At 50.8% G+C, this 16,031-nt stretch overlaps 3 protein-coding genes across 3 annotated transcripts; 2 read left to right on the top strand and 1 right to left on the bottom strand.

Moving 5' to 3' along the window:
- The first annotated feature begins 623 nt into the window (after positions 1–623).
- On the top strand, positions 624–4,033 carry LOC100900853 (zygotic DNA replication licensing factor mcm3). Its single transcript, XM_003748512.1, has 7 exons — positions 624–716; positions 970–1,261; positions 1,365–2,398; positions 2,494–2,703; positions 2,811–3,011; positions 3,118–3,598; positions 3,724–4,033. Exons 1-7 carry the CDS (start codon positions 624–626, stop codon positions 3,831–3,833), a joined length of 2,421 nt encoding a protein of 806 aa, XP_003748560.1. The 3' UTR covers positions 3,834–4,033.
- Positions 4,034–4,443: 410 nt separating this feature from the next.
- On the top strand, positions 4,444–8,050 carry LOC100907481 (maternal DNA replication licensing factor mcm3). The gene is made up of 7 exons (XM_003748480.1): positions 4,444–4,536; positions 4,829–5,120; positions 5,251–6,284; positions 6,432–6,641; positions 6,754–6,954; positions 7,043–7,496; positions 7,736–8,050. Exons 1-7 carry the CDS (start codon positions 4,444–4,446, stop codon positions 7,843–7,845), a joined length of 2,394 nt encoding a protein of 797 aa, XP_003748528.1. The 3' UTR covers positions 7,846–8,050.
- Positions 8,051–8,191: 141 nt separating this feature from the next.
- Positions 8,192–10,854, bottom strand: LOC100901001 (lysosome membrane protein 2). The gene is made up of 8 exons (XM_003748513.1): positions 10,723–10,854; positions 10,102–10,302; positions 9,770–9,974; positions 9,260–9,662; positions 8,933–9,173; positions 8,751–8,824; positions 8,614–8,665; positions 8,192–8,513 (listed from the first exon to the last, which is right to left on the bottom strand). The coding sequence occupies exons 1-8, from the start codon at positions 10,852–10,854 to the stop codon at positions 8,214–8,216; spliced, it is 1,608 nt and encodes a 535-aa protein (XP_003748561.1). The 3' UTR covers positions 8,192–8,213.
- Positions 10,855–16,031: the final 5,177 nt, after the last annotated feature.

The raw sequence follows: 16,031 nt of genomic DNA on the forward strand, positions 1-16,031 counted from the left end.
ATTTGCCGATTTTCTCCGCTGAGGGAAGCGCTAGGCGATCGGACTCGTTAAGGAAAACGACCGGACCCGTGTTCTTCCATTCTCATTTTCTGTCGTCCTCACCCCCAAGCGTGATTCAGATGCTCCGGAGATTTCGTAAGCCCGCGACCTAAGATACTCTAGAGAGGCTGATTGTGGGCAGCAGAGCCTTTGTTTATCGTACTGGATAAGGACGCGAGCTACGGCCTGTGGCGGGTTCCGCGCATCTGAAATGCTCCACGAGCATATTTTTAGCGTGAAAAAGCTGCAAGCCGCATGTGGTTTTCCCTCAGGGAAATTCCGAGCCGTGAATAAAACCACAGACACTCCGTGGTTCCATTCGTTCGCTCGAGGGGAGAATCCCGTTTTTTGGATCCTATATCCGATCATCGATGCGATCATCACCTGCTCAAATGTTGGAGACACTGAGGAAATCTCTCTTTTTTTGAAAACTAGCGCCCTGAGTGAACGCTCGTTCTATGCGGAGAAGGACGCGCGCGTCCGCTCGTCGTCGGCAGGGCGAGCCAAAAGAGCGCGCGACCATTTCGCGCCAAAAGCTGCTCTTGTGGAACGCGACCGCTGGCTGTCGTGGAAAATCGTGAAAAATGGCCAACGAAACGGTGAACAACACGTTGAACGATCTCCAAAGAGAATACCAGGATTTCCTAGACGATGACAATGACGAGGGAAACTACAGAGTGAGTCAACTACGCGAAAGACGTATAAATTCGAAAGGCGGTGTGATTGACGCATCCTCCAAAGCTCCGAATCGGATGATTCCTAAACCTTTGAACTCGAGAATAATCAACGAAGGAGTCGGAAGACTAAAGCATAGCTGTCGGTGTTCGATCTCGCGCTGATCAACCAAATGCAATAGCTTCACTAAGTTCGTGCGCCGATCATCTGTGAGATTTAAATGCCCTCACTAAGAATGTTCTCTGCTCTTAATAGGAGAAAATTACCGAGATGCTCGCGCTTAAGAAGCGCCGGCTGATTGTGAACATCAACGATATGCGAACGAAAAACCCCAAAAGAGCTGCCGAACTTCTGAATAACACGGCAGAAGAAATGTTGGCCTTCGAACTCGCCCTGAAGAGCATCGTCATGCAAGCAGACCCGTCCCTGCAGAAAGAATACAGAGGACTACGTTTTTCGATCGGGCTCGAAGGGAGTTTCGGGAACAGACACGTCACTCCGAGATCTCTGACTTGTACCAATCTTGGGGGAATCGTCTGTGTTGAAGGTGACTATGATTCGTTCGGCTTTCAATCCTGGTATAAAATCGTTCGAGGCTCGAATTTCCGTGTATGAGATGACTGTATCTCTTACGCAAACTCTGTCCACAGGAATCGTCACGAAAGCATCCCTAATCAAGCCGAAAATTGTCAGGTCTGTGCACTATTGTCCAGCGACCGAGAAATTCCTCGAACGAAACTATACGGACATAAGCTCGTACGATTCGACGCCGTCATCATCGATATATCCCACCAAGGACGACGACGGAAACCTATTGGAGACGGAATTCGGTTTATCAACCTACAAGGACCACCAGACGTTGACCATTCAGGAAATGCCGGAAAAAGCGCCTGCGGGCCAGCTCCCCCGATCAGTCGATATCTTATGTGATGATGACATGGTCGACCTATGCAAGCCCGGCGATCGTGTGCAGATTGTCGGGTTGTACCGCTGCTTGCCCTTCGCTCAAGCAGGTTACACAAACGGAATTTTCCGAACTGTTCTCCTAGCCAACAATGTCCGTCTGCTGAGCAAAGAGGTCGCTACCGAACTGACGGCGGATGACATGAAGAAAGTCCGACAGTTCGCTCGTGAAAAGGGTGGCGATGTTTTCTCTGTTCTCTCAAAATCGTTGGCACCCTCCATCCATGGTCATGATTTCGTCAAAAAAGCCCTACTGTGTCTGTTGCTCGGCGGCAGCGAGAAAGTCCTGCCGAAGAACAGGACCAGGCTCAGAGGGGACATCAACATCCTTCTGATCGGAGACCCATCCGTGGCCAAATCTCAGATGCTCCGTTTCGTTCTGAATATCGCACCGCGAGCCATTGCCACAACCGGTCGAGGATCTTCCGGCGTCGGTCTGACGGCCGCGGTCACGACCGACCAGGAGACGGGCGACCGTCGTCTCGAAGCGGGTGCCATGGTCCTCGCAGATCGGGGGGTGGTCTGCATCGACGAATTCGATAAGATGTCTGACATCGATCGTACGGCGATTCACGAAGTAATGGAGCAGGGACGAGTGACAATCGCCAAGTCCGGAATCCAGGCTCAACTCAATGCTCGTTGTTCGGTACTCGCTGCGGCCAATCCTGTGTATGGGCGATACGATCAATACAAAACGCCGATGGAGAACATCGGTCTCCAGGTACGTTGTCCCACGAGGCCACTCAGCGGATCCCGATTACGCTACGTCACGCACTGAATCTCGAAGTCACTCAAGGGACTTCTTCCATTCTCTAGGACTCTCTCCTGTCTCGTTTCGATCTGCTATTCGTCCTGCTGGACACGATGGACCCAGAGAACGATTTGCGAATCTCGGAACACGTAGTTCGGATGCATCGGTACCGTAATCCCAACGAGCAGGACGGTGAGGCTATGCCTCTCAAGAATGTGGCGGACTACCTGTCCACGGAAGATCCCAAAGTCGTCACCGGCGGCCAAACCACAGAGGTGCGGAAGGCCGCGACTATCATTCGAGAAGCTCATTATGTGATTGTCGCCTCGGCACTTGAACGTATCCCTCGAGCCGTTCCTGAAAATGACGAGGTACTTTTCAGATTTACGAAAAGCACGACGCCTTGTTGCACGGGCCCCGTAAGAACAACAAGGAGAGAAGAGTTTCCCTTCCGTTCCTGAAAAAGTACATCCACCTCGCTAGACAAGTGAAGCCGGCTCTGACAGACGAAGCTGGCCGCATCATCAGCGAAGAGTATCCTCGGCTGCGTAGTTTCGACTCGGAAAACTCCGACATGGCCAGGGTTCGTATTCTGGGACCTGTTCCCCTTCTCTCTCCCGTCCGGATGTTGGTCTGCATAGTCATCGATTCAGAATGAATAGTCAACTGAATAATCACCATGCTTGCAGACTCAACCGATCACGGCGCGTACTCTCGAGACCCTGATCCGTCTGGCGACGGCCCATGCGAAAGCCCGGCTGTCAGCAAAGGTCACCGAGGACGACGCGAAAAAAGCTATCGAGTTGGTTCATTTCGCCTATTTCAAGAAGGTGATCGAAAAGCGCCGGAAAAGGAGACACAACTCGAACGATGATGCCGGTAGTTCTGATGAAGAAGAGGAAGATGAGCCAATGGACGAAGGTGAAAAAGAGAACGCATATGAGTTCCGCGAAGACTCACCTGCGACTCAGATCCAGAAGCCCAAGAAAAAGGCTCGTAAGGAACAACCAGAGGAGGAAGAAGCTCCCTTGCCGTCCGGCTCGTCTACCCCGGCGTCTATAGGGCTCCTCGACAGACTCGACGAGTTCCGAACTCTCCTCAATAAGGCCTTCAGGAAAACAGCTGGGTCGCAACAGATGCCGCTGAAAGACTTGATGGAGTTCCTAGCAGGTGAGAGAAGTGTTCTCGGACTACTCAAGGAATCCCATCATGCCATGAGACCCCGATATCTCTCGGGAATCGGAGCTGAAATCCCACCGCCATTCGGAGTCTTTGACTCGAGCATTTCTTTCCAGGCGAATCGCTGAAGACACCTTTCACGCAAGAAGAGGTAGAACTCGCTCTCGAACGGATGTCGGACGCGAATCAAGTCATGGTCTCCGAAGAAATTATATATCTCATCTGATCGATCGTCCCTGAAAACGTGATCGCAGCTCGCTCGACACTTTTGTATAATTCTCCTGGGAAACAACACGAACCCTTGATTTTAAGAGCGGTGACGCGAATCATTACGTTAAAGAACACTCCCAACCTACGTGGACTTGTGGATATCTCGGTCGAGTATCCTCATCGAATCGAATAAAATCTCGCAAGAGCGATATTGGATCGAATCTTACTCTCTTCATTTCGAAATCTTTTTTTTTAATGAGCCAATCTCCACGTTCCTCCGCGACCCTGATCGACGGTCCCGAGGGGCACGGAATCGAAATCCTGACGATCTCGGTGTCTTAATTCAGAATGAGCAGAAGAGCTCCCTCGATCTCTTCCACATACAACGCACAATATGCTCGAGTTCAGGCCTCTCAGTCACTGAGCAATAGAGGTATTTACAGCTGGGTCTCTTCTCCGGGCACTGTGTGGGCCTTATCTGATCTCGATGATCGCTTCGAAAAATCGCGCGGCAGCGGGGGATATTTGTGAAGTGCACTGCGCGGTCTGCTTCTCGCGCCAAAAGTTACTCAGTCGTGGGTGAAGTTCGAAAGTGGAACGCGTTGGTAAACTCCTGGTATTCGTCGATGGCGAACGAAACCGTGAGCAATACTTTGAACGATCTCCAGCGGGAGTATCAAGACTTCCTCGACGATGACAATGATGAGGGCAACTATAGAGTGAGTTCGATCCTTCGATTCAGTGTTCGACTTGCGAGCGCTACTTCCGTCAATGACGTCGAGAGAAAGAATCCTTATTCTAGATCGAGACCATTTAGGTACTCGAGAGTGAGAGGATGAAAATCCCTCGGCAGAGAATGGGGGCCGCATGACAGAACGCCCCAAAATTGACCCTCGAATCGATACCTAACTCGCGCACCTCCGCTCCTGGGGTCCAAGCAGAAACTGCGTGAGATCTTCACGTAAACTGCGATCACTCTTTTAAATTTTTCGAGTTTCTCTATTCTGAAAGGATAAGATTACGGAGATGCTATCGCTCAAAAAGCGTAGGTTGATAGTGAACATCAACGACATCCGAACAAAGAACCCGAAAAGAGCATCGGAGCTCCTGAGTAATACCGCTGAGGAAATGGTGGCTTTTGAGCTCGCCCTGAAAAGCATCGTCATGCAAGCGGAGCCTTCCCTTCAAAAAGACTATCGGGGACTCCGTTATTCCATTGGACTCGAGGGGAGTTTCGGAAACCGTCACCTCACTCCCAGATCTCTCACCTGTACTTATCTAGGAGGAATCGTTTGCGTCGAAGGTGAGCAGGAGATAGTGGTATTCGTAACTGTTCCAAGTAGAGATGTGAAGATTGAGACCTCAGATTGAGATACTCCTCCGTGAGAGCTCCCGTTCGACTCCAAGCTATTTCCATTGTCTGCTATCCATAGGAATCGTCACCAAGGCGTCCTTAATCAAGCCCAAAGTAGTGCGTTCTGTGCACTACTGCCCGGCTACCGAAAAATTCCTCGAACGAACTTACACGGACATGACCTCCTACGACTCGACTCCATCTTCTGCTGTTTATCCCACGAAAGATGATGATGGGAATCTGCTGGAAACTGAGTTCGGCTTATCCACATATAAGGATAACCAGAGTCTGACGATACAAGAAATGCCCGAGAAAGCCCCGGCGGGACAACTCCCTCGTTCCGTAGACATCTTGTGCGATGACGATATGGTCGATCTGTGCAAGCCAGGTGACCGAGTGCAGATAATTGGACTCTATCGCTGCTTGCCATTTGCACAGGGAGGCTTCACTAACGGTATTTTCCGGACGGTGCTGCTCGCGAATAATATTCGCCTGCTCACAAAAGAAATCGCCACGGAACTGACGGCGGAGGATATGAAGAAAGTCAGACAGTTCGCTCGCGAGAAGGGCAAGGATGTTTTCGCCGTACTCGCAAAGTCGCTGGCACCTTCCATCCACGGCCACGAATTCGTGAAGCAGGCCCTCCTGTGCTTATTGTTGGGGGGCACCGAGAAGATTCTGCCCAAAAATCGAACGAGACTCAGAGGAGACATCAACATCCTTCTGATCGGAGACCCATCCGTGGCCAAATCTCAGATGCTCCGTTTCGTTCTGAACACCGCACCACGGGCGATCGCAACCACGGGTCGAGGATCTTCCGGCGTGGGTCTGACGGCCGCGGTCACGACCGACCAGGAGACGGGCGACCGTCGTCTCGAAGCGGGCGCCATGGTCCTCGCAGATCGAGGGGTGGTCTGCATCGACGAGTTCGATAAGATGTCAGACATCGATCGTACGGCAATTCACGAAGTAATGGAGCAGGGACGAGTGACAATCGCCAAGTCTGGAATCCAGGCTCAACTCAATGCTCGTTGTTCGGTACTCGCTGCGGCCAATCCTGTCTATGGGCGATACGATCAATACAAAACTCCGATGGAGAACATCGGTCTCCAGGTTGGTGAGCTGAAAGCGCTGCGGCTAATCATCGAACTTGGGAACTCCCCGCGTCGCCCCGAGGGCGAGATCCTTCATTGAGATCAAGCATTTTTCGTCAGCTGTGGTGAAACGAAAAACGGGAATCATGCGGGGGTTGCTTTGCAGGACTCATTGCTGTCACGTTTTGATTTGCTGTTCGTTTTACTCGACACGATGGACCCTGAGAACGACTTGCGCATAGCGGAACACGTTGTTCGAATGCACCGGTATCGGAACCCAAATGAACAGGATGGGGAGGCGATGCCCCTCAAAAATATGGCGGATCATCTGTCCACTGAGGATCCCAGAGCGGCCACCGGGAGGCAGAATATGGAGGTGGGGAGCAACTTCTCGGACATGGTCCTGACGGGGTGCAGTCTCGGACGATTTCGGACGGGGATCCGAGACGTTCGGCGCAGTCATTCACAAACTACGTCTACCCTTCCAGATCTACGAAAAACACGATGCTCTTCTGCATGGACCACGCAAAAACAACAAGGAAAAAAGAGTCTCCTTGACGTTCCTGAAGAAATACATTCACCTCGCTCGACAGGTCAAGCCCGCGCTCAGCGATGAAGCTGGCCGCCTCATCAGCGAGGAATATCCGCGCCTCCGGAGTTTCGATTCGGATCACTCAGACATGGCCAGGGTACGTCGACTCGATTTTCAATAGTGGCAACCCTCCATCGAAGACCCGTTGAAATGACTGTATTTCATATTTCATTTTGCCACCCCAGACTCAGCCTATCACTGCCCGAACACTGGAGACGTTGATCCGAATCGCGACCGCCCAAGCCAAAGCAAGGCTCTCGGCGAAAGTTACGGAAGATGACGCCATGCGAGCCATCGAGCTCGTTCATTTCGCTTACTTCAAGAAAGTCATAGAGAAGCCCCGGAAACGGAAGCGCGACTCGGAGGATGGTGCCGTGAGTTCTGAAGAGGAGAAGGAAAAAGATGTTTTCGATTACCGTGAAGAGACTCCCGAGACCCCTGTGCTCAAACCAAAGAAGAAAGTTCGGGAAGAGGCGCCCGAAGAAGAAGAAGCTCCGTTGCCATCGACGTCGTCACGGGCGACATCGATCGGTGTTCTTGACCGACTTGACGAATTTCGATCTCTCTTAAATAAAGCCTTCAGACGGACTGCTGGATCCCAGCAGATGGCCATTGATGAATTGATGACTTATCTCGCAGGTGAGTGGTTCCTCTCCGACCCGACCCATTGTTATCTATCCTGGGGAAACATATCGGGGAGTATCAGTATTCCGAGAGTCTGCCCAAGTCTTTATCGCGAGAGCCTGGACAAGGGGGCGGCGGTGGGGCGAGTCCAGGAATGGAATCGCTCCATCCCTTTCCGCCGCTTCCGATCCGATGACTGCTTACTCTAGCACTGCACAGGTGATGCGGTCGTTCTTAAGATTCAAATATTCCAGGTTTGTCTCTCAAAAAACCCTTTTCGAGGGAAGAAGTCAATCTCGCCTTGGAGAAGATGTCCGACGCAAACCAGGTCATGGTATCGGATGATATCATCTACCTCATCTAAGCGTTCCATTTCCTCTCCATTGAGGAACATTGTAATTCGCGCGAGAAAGCAAGATATTCACGCTCTCGGTTCCTGGATCGGGTCCGAGCCCATCCAGAATCGAAAGACAGTCACACGTTTTAGGCATTATCCTAGTTCTCATAGCTTTTAAACATACATATATGACATCGGGACAGTCTGCATCCGATCTGAAGAGGCAAATAAAGGTTCCTTCCTCGCTGGACAGCTCAAGAGAAATCACACAGTGGACTATGTCCGCAGAGCTTTCTGTATTTTCGGTCGTGAGAGATTTCAGCACGAAGAATATATTATTATTAGATTAGATTATTGTTATAATAATTACAGATGTGATTTGACCCGTATCTCCGTCAAGTCCCGTTTCTCGTCGTGACAACTATTGTTTCAGAGCCGTTTTTGAGGGAGAGGGTCGCCTCTTCGAGATTTTCTCTCGTTTTCTCGGGAGCTCCCCGAACGTCATCGGCGCTGATGGCTTTGAGATCAAAAGATTTGAAGTATTTAGCGTCTCTGATGCAGGAGACGACAATCACAATCACTGTGGAGAGACCGCCAATCAAAACAGCGAGAGAGCACACAGCGATGGCGAAATTCCGTGGACGAACCAATTTCTCTTTCAGTAAGCCCGTGAACGAAACCGTGGCCTCCATACGCTGAAATGAAAGATGACCATAGAATTCCCTCTGATTTCGAACGCTTTGAACAATCGAACCCGTTTCAGGTCGCAGGCCCTGAGAAGAGATTTAAACTCACCTCCTCGATCCACGCTACTGGAATTATTCTTGTTGTGACATTTTCCAGAGTCCTGAAACGTGATGAAAGATGCTGAGTCCATCCTACAGGCATGGAAGTCTGCGGGTAATTTCAGAGCAAACTCGGAGGGGACTTACGGCACGTATAGACTGGGCTTGACTTCAATGTTGATTTGCAATCGCTTCGCAGCTCGCAACACGAGTCCGGTCATCTGCAGAGCGAGAGGCCGATTTCATGAATGACTAATGCGTTAGTTCAATAACCACGGAACATGCCGAGTGGATCGCCATGATCAATTTTCTGTACTGGAATCGCTCACCGAAGAGATGTCGAGGAAAGTCTCATGTTTTTCTTTCGTGGGTTTCAGGCCTATGATATCTTGGGATAGTTTCGGTTCACCCATGTAGAAGTGAGGAGCCGACATCATCAAAGGCAAACCCTTGCGGCATTTGCTGATATTCATTATTCCGCTCAGATCACATTTGTCGGGAGACTCGCAGTAGCAAACGTTCGATTCCACCTCTTCGGCGCTCGAGTACAGGGCTGCCGGCACTGTGTATCTGCGGAGGAATAATAATCATCAATGTATGAGACGCGAATGGGTCCATGTGGGAAGGAGATCCGTCGGAGGTACTGTTCTCCTCACCTTTGCGTTTCAATGCCCTTGACTTCTGTATCGGATTCATGCTCCAAGTGGATGGAGCGGCATAGCTCGGCCGAGAAAATTTGCAGCCTGTTCCCTTTGTCCGTGAGCGGCGGAAACTGGGAGCCGTCGGTGCCATTGATCTGATTGCAATGATCGCTCCCCCAGTAGGGCAGTTCAGTTTTACCATTCCATTCGATTATTTTCGTGAAGGGCAAATCTCCAGCGCCCGTGCCTACAGTGTACTGGTCTGCGATCGATCCATTCTTGTTCAGCAGGAGTCCGAAACGATCGTGCGAGTCAAATTCTAGCGAAGGCAGCGCTTTCTTCGCCAGCCTCACAGCCTCGACAACGAACGGGGTATCGTATCCGGCGAAAAGCATCTCGTCCACCGTGCGACGTACCACTGACGAGAAGGAGAACAATTTTATCGATAAATCCTCAACTCCTCTTTATGACTTCGATATTTTGCTCTTTATAGGTGCTATTTCGGAGCGAGCCGATGGAACTCACCGATGTCTTCGTCATGCTTGTACGTTAGTGCATGGAGAACACTCTGGAAAACTGGCTCCAACCACGGGAAGTTAGGAATGGTTTTCTCAATGAAGTCAGCGACGGAGACCAGCGGAACGTTGAGCGCGTGAACAATGTCTTCTTTCGGATCACCAGACGAAAATTCCGGCAGGAATCTATAAGACTTGTACTCGGAGTAGGAAATCTGGAAGGGGAAAGCGTTACAGTTCGCGAATCGATCCGACGATCCAGAGATCAGCCGTTCAGCTCCCACGGAAGCTCCTCATCGAATATCGCCGGAATCCGAAAGGGATCTCGTGGAAGATACTCACCACATTCTCATCCATGTAATCAACCCGTTTTGTTCGTTTCTCCAGGTAGACATAAGGTCCGATCTCCTGAACTCTGGGAGGTCCCCCATCCCTGAACTCTTCGATGTTCGTTATATTGAACAGATGTATCGATAGATATATGGGGTCTGAGTAGTTCGCCCATCTCTCGAGAGCCTCGTTTTCGGGGATCAGGCGCATTTTCTGGAGCGAAGAATCAAATCAGCTCTAGAACAGGACCGCTTTCCATATTCCGCTGGAATGGGAGTTTCAATCCACTTCCGAGACAATCAAACTTTTTCGGGCTGATCCACACAGCCACGGTTTAACGTCCCGGGTACTGTTATTCACATCGCTTCCGAGGACGGATCCATAGAGCAAAAGTACCCAGGAGGATCCAGGCCGAGTACCTGCGTTTCCGTAAGGAATATTTTTCCGGCAGCAGGGATCGAACCCACACCGCCTCCTGCGCGAGCGGCGTCGTTGCGGCATTTCACGAAGTGAAACGCACGTTGGCACGAGTAGTGACGAACGCGCTAATTACTCGACGACCCGTCGGTTAGTTTCGAGACAATCAGGGAGAAATGAGTCGAATTCATTGCGGGAAAATCGCTACAGCCTTACCTGGTTCACATTCGCGCCCACAAACTGGGGAATAAGCACCGTATAGCCTAGAATCCCCACTGCGAAAACTGCTATAGATGCACTCAGCACAAATGCCAGAAATGCATTACAGCGGAGCCTGAGTAGCGTCATCCCGGAGCCAGGAGCATTCACGGGCGTCCTGACGAAAAAAAACCACTCCAGATGCAGAACGAAGTCTAGTTCTGGAAAATGAATAACAGTATTCGATTCCGCTTTCTGGTTGACCTTTCTCACCCCGGATCTTGTATCTGAATTCTTTCCGCGAGGGGTCTGGACTCTGGACGCCTCATAACCCCACCATCGTAGACAGTCCCCGACCGAAGAACGGCGGGTGCCAATCGCACACCTCCTCACGATTTCCGCTTCTGACGCCGCGCCGAAAATAGTCGGAGAGTCCGTCGACCGGGATTCGAATCCGACCGATACTCCTTCGATTCGGCACGGGGAACGACCGCCGTATCTGGGCGAATGAAGCCCTAAGTGAATGATTCGCGAAAAGCTCCGGATTGGGAATAATCCCATTAGACTCACCCTCAACTCTATCTAGCAGTCAAAAGTAGCCGAATTCGAGCCAAATGCAGGCTGATTCGTTGAGCCAGAGAGTCGGAAATAGAATCTCTCGACTGCGCCCAATATCCAGGTCCGTTCAGAAAATCGGTCCAATATTCAGGTCCGTCTTGAACATTGGAAGTGTCAGCAGTCAGGAACCTCCCGATGATGGCGGGCGGGGGAATTCGATCGCTGGCCCCGCGTTCACGTTGCTGACAGTCCCCAAGTATTCGGGGATTAGGCAAGAATCATGGGTTACAATTATTATCTGTCACGCGGTCCTTCCGACTTCCTCCGTATCTTTCTCCAAACGTTCGAGTGCCATGTCATGCTCCCCAGTCGTCAGCTGACGCTCGTCCGGGAGGTACACGGAGGGCTACCCCCCCCAACAAATTATCTCAAGGTCCTGTCGGAGCTCCGCGAAAAAAGACGAGAGGGATCGCATCATTAAGATTCAGATCTCTCCGATGAGCCGAATGGGTGCTCTACACACAGACTGAAAATTCGGGGTCGCCTCGAAGTACGCCTGAAACGCAACCGACACGTGCATTCATTCGATTGCCCAGCACCCGCGAGCTCTCCGTCCCATCATAGCGGCCTGCATTTGCGTAGCGGAGACTCCAAGCTAGCTATGAGCTAGCATCAGCTCGATGATCCGCGAGAAGCCGACGCGAGTCTCATTGCAGCGGATCGCCGAGGTGATACATTCAGTCCGCTTCTCGAACATATCCTCGCTAATGAATAGGTTTTACGTCATTTCACACCGGAGTTGAGTCCTTGGCTTCTTGGCGCAATCGAGTCTGACTGAGTTTCGCCCGTCGTGTCGACGCTCTCTACTTGTGATCGCGTCGAGCGCCATGGAGAGGGTACATTTCAGCGATTCAGCCTCCAAATGAGGAAGACAGAATATAATTGGTTATCTTACTCTTTCATCGTTTACTGATATCCTTGTTGTTCTATGAGGAGCTAGGGAGGCAACCCTCCTTGTAGTACGTATTATGGATAAATTCATCCGATAATGCTTCGTCAAAGGAATCACAATACCTTAATTCAGTCACAATCGCTCAAACAATTTTCTCTTGCTATCCGGTATCGTGAGAGCTCGATTTAGTGTATTTCGAATTTTAAATCCGTTCAGCAAATGAGATTCACTGTGAGCATCCTGCTCCCACGCTTGGGAGTCTAATTTCAAGAAACTATCCATTCTCTCCCAAGCCGTCGTCACCAGGAAGATCCACTGCCACGACTTTTACGTATCCTATATAATGCGAGAGCTCTCTTCATGAGGGGCTTCGTATCCGACTTGATTTTTCGCTTTTTGGAGGGGCCCGACACATCTGCGAATTCTTCCTCGCCGATATGAATCTCGATGATCTTCTGCGGCTCCTCTGAGCTCATATGAGATTGGATGCGATCAGATGTGTTCCGCATGTGCTCCAGATCCCTCGAAGAGCACTTGAGTTCTCGTTTTAAGGTGCTCGACGTCTGCGACCGGGTTGAGTAAAAGGTATCCCCCTTGAAGTCACGCGGCTCCCGAACTCCACTCGCCGTGATACCGTGGCACCAGGAGGAAGGAGATTCGACAGGGGCAACTTCATCGAAAACTCTTTTCTGACTTATTGTTTCCGAGGTTATCTGCTGGAACTTATCGAAATCAGTGCCAAATCCTTCCCAATGATATCACACAGCGAGTTCGAGGAATTTCTTCCCGAGGAGAGACTTCAGTTATCTCGAACCGACCTTCATTTTCCTTGTCAGAGGCTGCCCTCTGAGGCAGTGCTCGTCGTCGGGCTCACTGTCGGATTCCAACGAGCTCCTTCTGATGCTTTTCCTCTTCCCCTTCATTCCGGAAGTGAGCCACAAGGACAAGGACAGGAGTCGTGTTCCCGGGACAACGCGGCCTGTGGCATAGATCTTAAGATAGACGCTTCCGAAATCCTGTGGCACGACCCATGAGGACCGATGCGCTCAGTCAGCTCCGGTGCGAAGCTCCACATTCTCGGCTTTTCTTACCTCGATAAACCAGCCTATTCGGTTTCGGCCTCCGGTCGATCTCTTCAGAAGAGACTGCCGCTTGCCCCGCGGTTCAGAAGCGGGCCTGATGCAGCGCGGGATTTCGCCGTCACTCTTGTTTTGGCGTTTGAGGCGCCGCCGCACGCTGACGTACGGTGCTTGTTTACATGAAAGTACGCCCTACATGGCAGACGTATGTCTCAAACGGGACAAGTTCTTCGGGAGCCCCACGGGAATCTATCGAGGAGGGATATCAGCCGCAATTAAGGCTGAAGCGATTAGCGCAATGTCCGTCCCTGGGCTCGCTCGTACCTTGGGAACACACCGGCGACAGGCGGGGTATCGTCCCCGATGAGCTCGCGAAGTTAAATTCATACCTACTCAGTCCGCTCCCTGGAGCTTCGTGCTTGGAAAGATAAATAATTACTCTTTACTCCTCGACGGAGGACGAATCATGTACTGCAGCTCATATGTGGGACGAGGTAAAGAATGAACATGAACTAGACGTCTGAGTATTTATTCAATAAATTAAGGAAGGGTCTCCGAAAACACTCTCCCAGTGCGACCGTACCCCAACGGGGAAACTGCAATCCAGCAATCAATCAACGAAAACTTATTTCCTTGTTGTTAACTTTGATGTGTACCTTGGTTTCCTTGCCTAAGTGCTTGACAATGTTTTCGGAAGATTTCCTGAGCGACTGAAATTCCAGAGAAAGTCCCGATTAATCCCTATGAGGCTGTGGGAGGTGTCCGAAGGTCCACTGCAGGTCTCTTTGACATGGACGATAAGAATAGAATTGGACCACGATAGGTTCGACGTTGGACGAGAAAAGGCATCGAAGTATTCACTCACCTCAACTTCGGCTAGGATCGGTCGGAAAAGGTCATCGAGAGCTTCAGAATCCATTTCCACTAGGGCAGAAGGTGGGAGTTTGTTCCTCTCCATGTGCTCGCCCAATTTGATCCATATCGAGCGATGTTGGTCATCGAACGCTTGATGGAGGATGTCCATAGCGGTCATCAGAGTATCGAATGCTGTCGCCGAGCCGAGGCTAGTCGCGAAAAGACCTAAAATGATCAGAGATAGATTCATGGCGAATTCTGCGAGCGCCGTTGTTACCGTCAGCACAACCTGTCGAGGAGTCGAGTGGCTTTATGTTGAAACTGGTGATTGGAAGTCAGCGCGGAGAGGGACCCCACAAAAGAGAGCGGAGAGATCTCGAAGCGATCTTCGGCACTTCAGTGCGAAACACCGCGTAGAGTACTCGAAGAGTCCCTCTCTCCACCTAATGAGGCTCGAAGCGACGAGAAAGCTCGAGGGTAGGTGAACGCCTAGAAAAGCTCATCGAGATCGGGACCCCTGATTTCATGACGCCCGGCGCCATGAGACCCCTCTGCTGGATCTAGCTCGGAGCTCCGTGACAATCAGAGCCGCGCGATACGCTTCGAAATCCAAGGTCTGCCGCCTGTTGAGTGGAAATGATCGCACCCTTGTATTTCACCCACCTCATGCGGATCTGGAGAACGATCCTTGAATCGCCCGTCCATCGGCGTGAGCTCCCATCATACGGAACTATTCAGCCCCCAGGGAACGAAAGCCGGTATATCACTGATCGATCACTCAACCGACGCACAGTGGTCAAAAATCGATTTTTAGGTGGACAAAATTATTTGAACGCTTTTCGCGACTGACTCGGATCATTTGAGTTTGGAAATGAGTCCGAGAGAGTTTCTGGTCGTCATCTTTGCCCTAGAAACGAAGTTCGAGGCCCAACGGGGTGAATAATGAGACACTCTTCGAATTAAACGAGCTACATTATATTCGTTGGAACTTGCTTATCGAGAGCATTCCACTAGTCTAGACAACACTACGGGTCGCATCCCTCATGGGTCTCCCACTCCTCAGCGCTGAGATGGAGGACGCTGTGGATGCGGCCCTAATGCGGCCCTAAAGGTTTTGGCCCTTTTTCGAAAGCCAGAGAGAAATCCATGGTTCGTATTAAGTCAAAACGCTTCCGTACTCATTGCCCCACATGGATCCATACCTATCAAGACCTTCTCCCCACTCTTTTTAGTCACTTTTTTGCCTTAAACATTGAAAATCGAAAAAATAATTTTGTCCACCTAAATATCAATTTTTGACCACTGTGCGACGGCAGGTATCTACTAGGCTCTGCAGCGTAGACACCGCTAAATTCCAGGTGAAGGCGATGGACGGGTTCTACAATCATCAGTCCTTCGAGAGAATGAGAACAACGCCCGTTCTCATTAGAGGAGGGCTCTTTCGGGAGCAAGAGCCCTCTTCCAATCATCTCGCATCCGTGAACAATCCTTCGAGCCGCGCGAGTTTCAGAGAGACAAGTACCCCGGTTGGGGGTACTTTCCTCTTTGTAATGGAGGTCCGAGCGACGTATAAATATGCACGTATGCGACCCAGGCTGACCCAGATGATCGTGGTCTGATTAGACTGATTTATGAACTTCAAAGAACTGTAAACTTTTCGAGAATCCATTGCAAGAATGAACCGATCCCCATACGCCAGTAAGCCCAAGAGCTGGGTTTGGAACTGCTTCGGGAAAGTTCCGACCAAGCACAGTGCGTCGTTCGTACGAAGGTTAGCTCCGAAGAGTACCCCTTCGATACACGTCAATTTTTCGATGAGCCTTGCAGGAATAAACGAGTATACCTGATGGAGGTTCTCATCTGAGACCCATTCTCCCTCGTAT

This window comes from Galendromus occidentalis, unplaced genomic scaffold (assembly GCF_000255335.2).
Source record: "Galendromus occidentalis unplaced genomic scaffold, Mocc_1.1 scf7180000077533, whole genome shotgun sequence".
NCBI lineage: Eukaryota > Metazoa > Arthropoda > Arachnida > Mesostigmata > Phytoseiidae > Galendromus > Galendromus occidentalis.

What these genes read in the sequence shown, in the direction of transcription:
- LOC100900853 (XM_003748512.1), top strand. Translation starts at nt 624, where the DNA reads ATGGCCAACGAAACGGTGAACAACACGTTGAACGATCTCCAAAGAGAA. An exon ending in GGGAATCGTCTGTGTTGAAG is followed by an intron (nt 1,262 to 1,364) that starts GTGACTATGATT and finishes CTCTGTCCACAG; the next exon opens with GAATCGTCACGAAAGCATCC. An exon ending in CCGGCGGCCAAACCACAGAG is followed by an intron (nt 2,704 to 2,810) that starts GTGCGGAAGGCC and finishes GGTACTTTTCAG; the next exon opens with ATTTACGAAAAGCACGACGC.
- LOC100901001 (XM_003748513.1), bottom strand. Translation starts at nt 10,854, where the DNA reads ATGACGCTACTCAGGCTCCGCTGTAATGCATTTCTGGCATTTGTGCTG. An exon ending in ATTACATGGATGAGAATGTG is followed by an intron (nt 9,975 to 10,101) that starts GTGAGTATCTTC and finishes TTCCCCTTCCAG; the next exon opens with ATTTCCTACTCCGAGTACAA. An exon ending in CAGTAGCGTGGATCGAGGAG is followed by an intron (nt 8,514 to 8,613) that starts GTGAGTTTAAAT and finishes CTTTCATTTCAG; the next exon opens with CGTATGGAGGCCACGGTTTC.
- LOC100907481 (XM_003748480.1), top strand. Translation starts at nt 4,444, where the DNA reads ATGGCGAACGAAACCGTGAGCAATACTTTGAACGATCTCCAGCGGGAG. An exon ending in CCGGGAGGCAGAATATGGAG is followed by an intron (nt 6,642 to 6,753) that starts GTGGGGAGCAAC and finishes CTACCCTTCCAG; the next exon opens with ATCTACGAAAAACACGATGC. An exon ending in ATTGATGACTTATCTCGCAG is followed by an intron (nt 7,497 to 7,735) that starts GTGAGTGGTTCC and finishes CAAATATTCCAG; the next exon opens with GTTTGTCTCTCAAAAAACCC.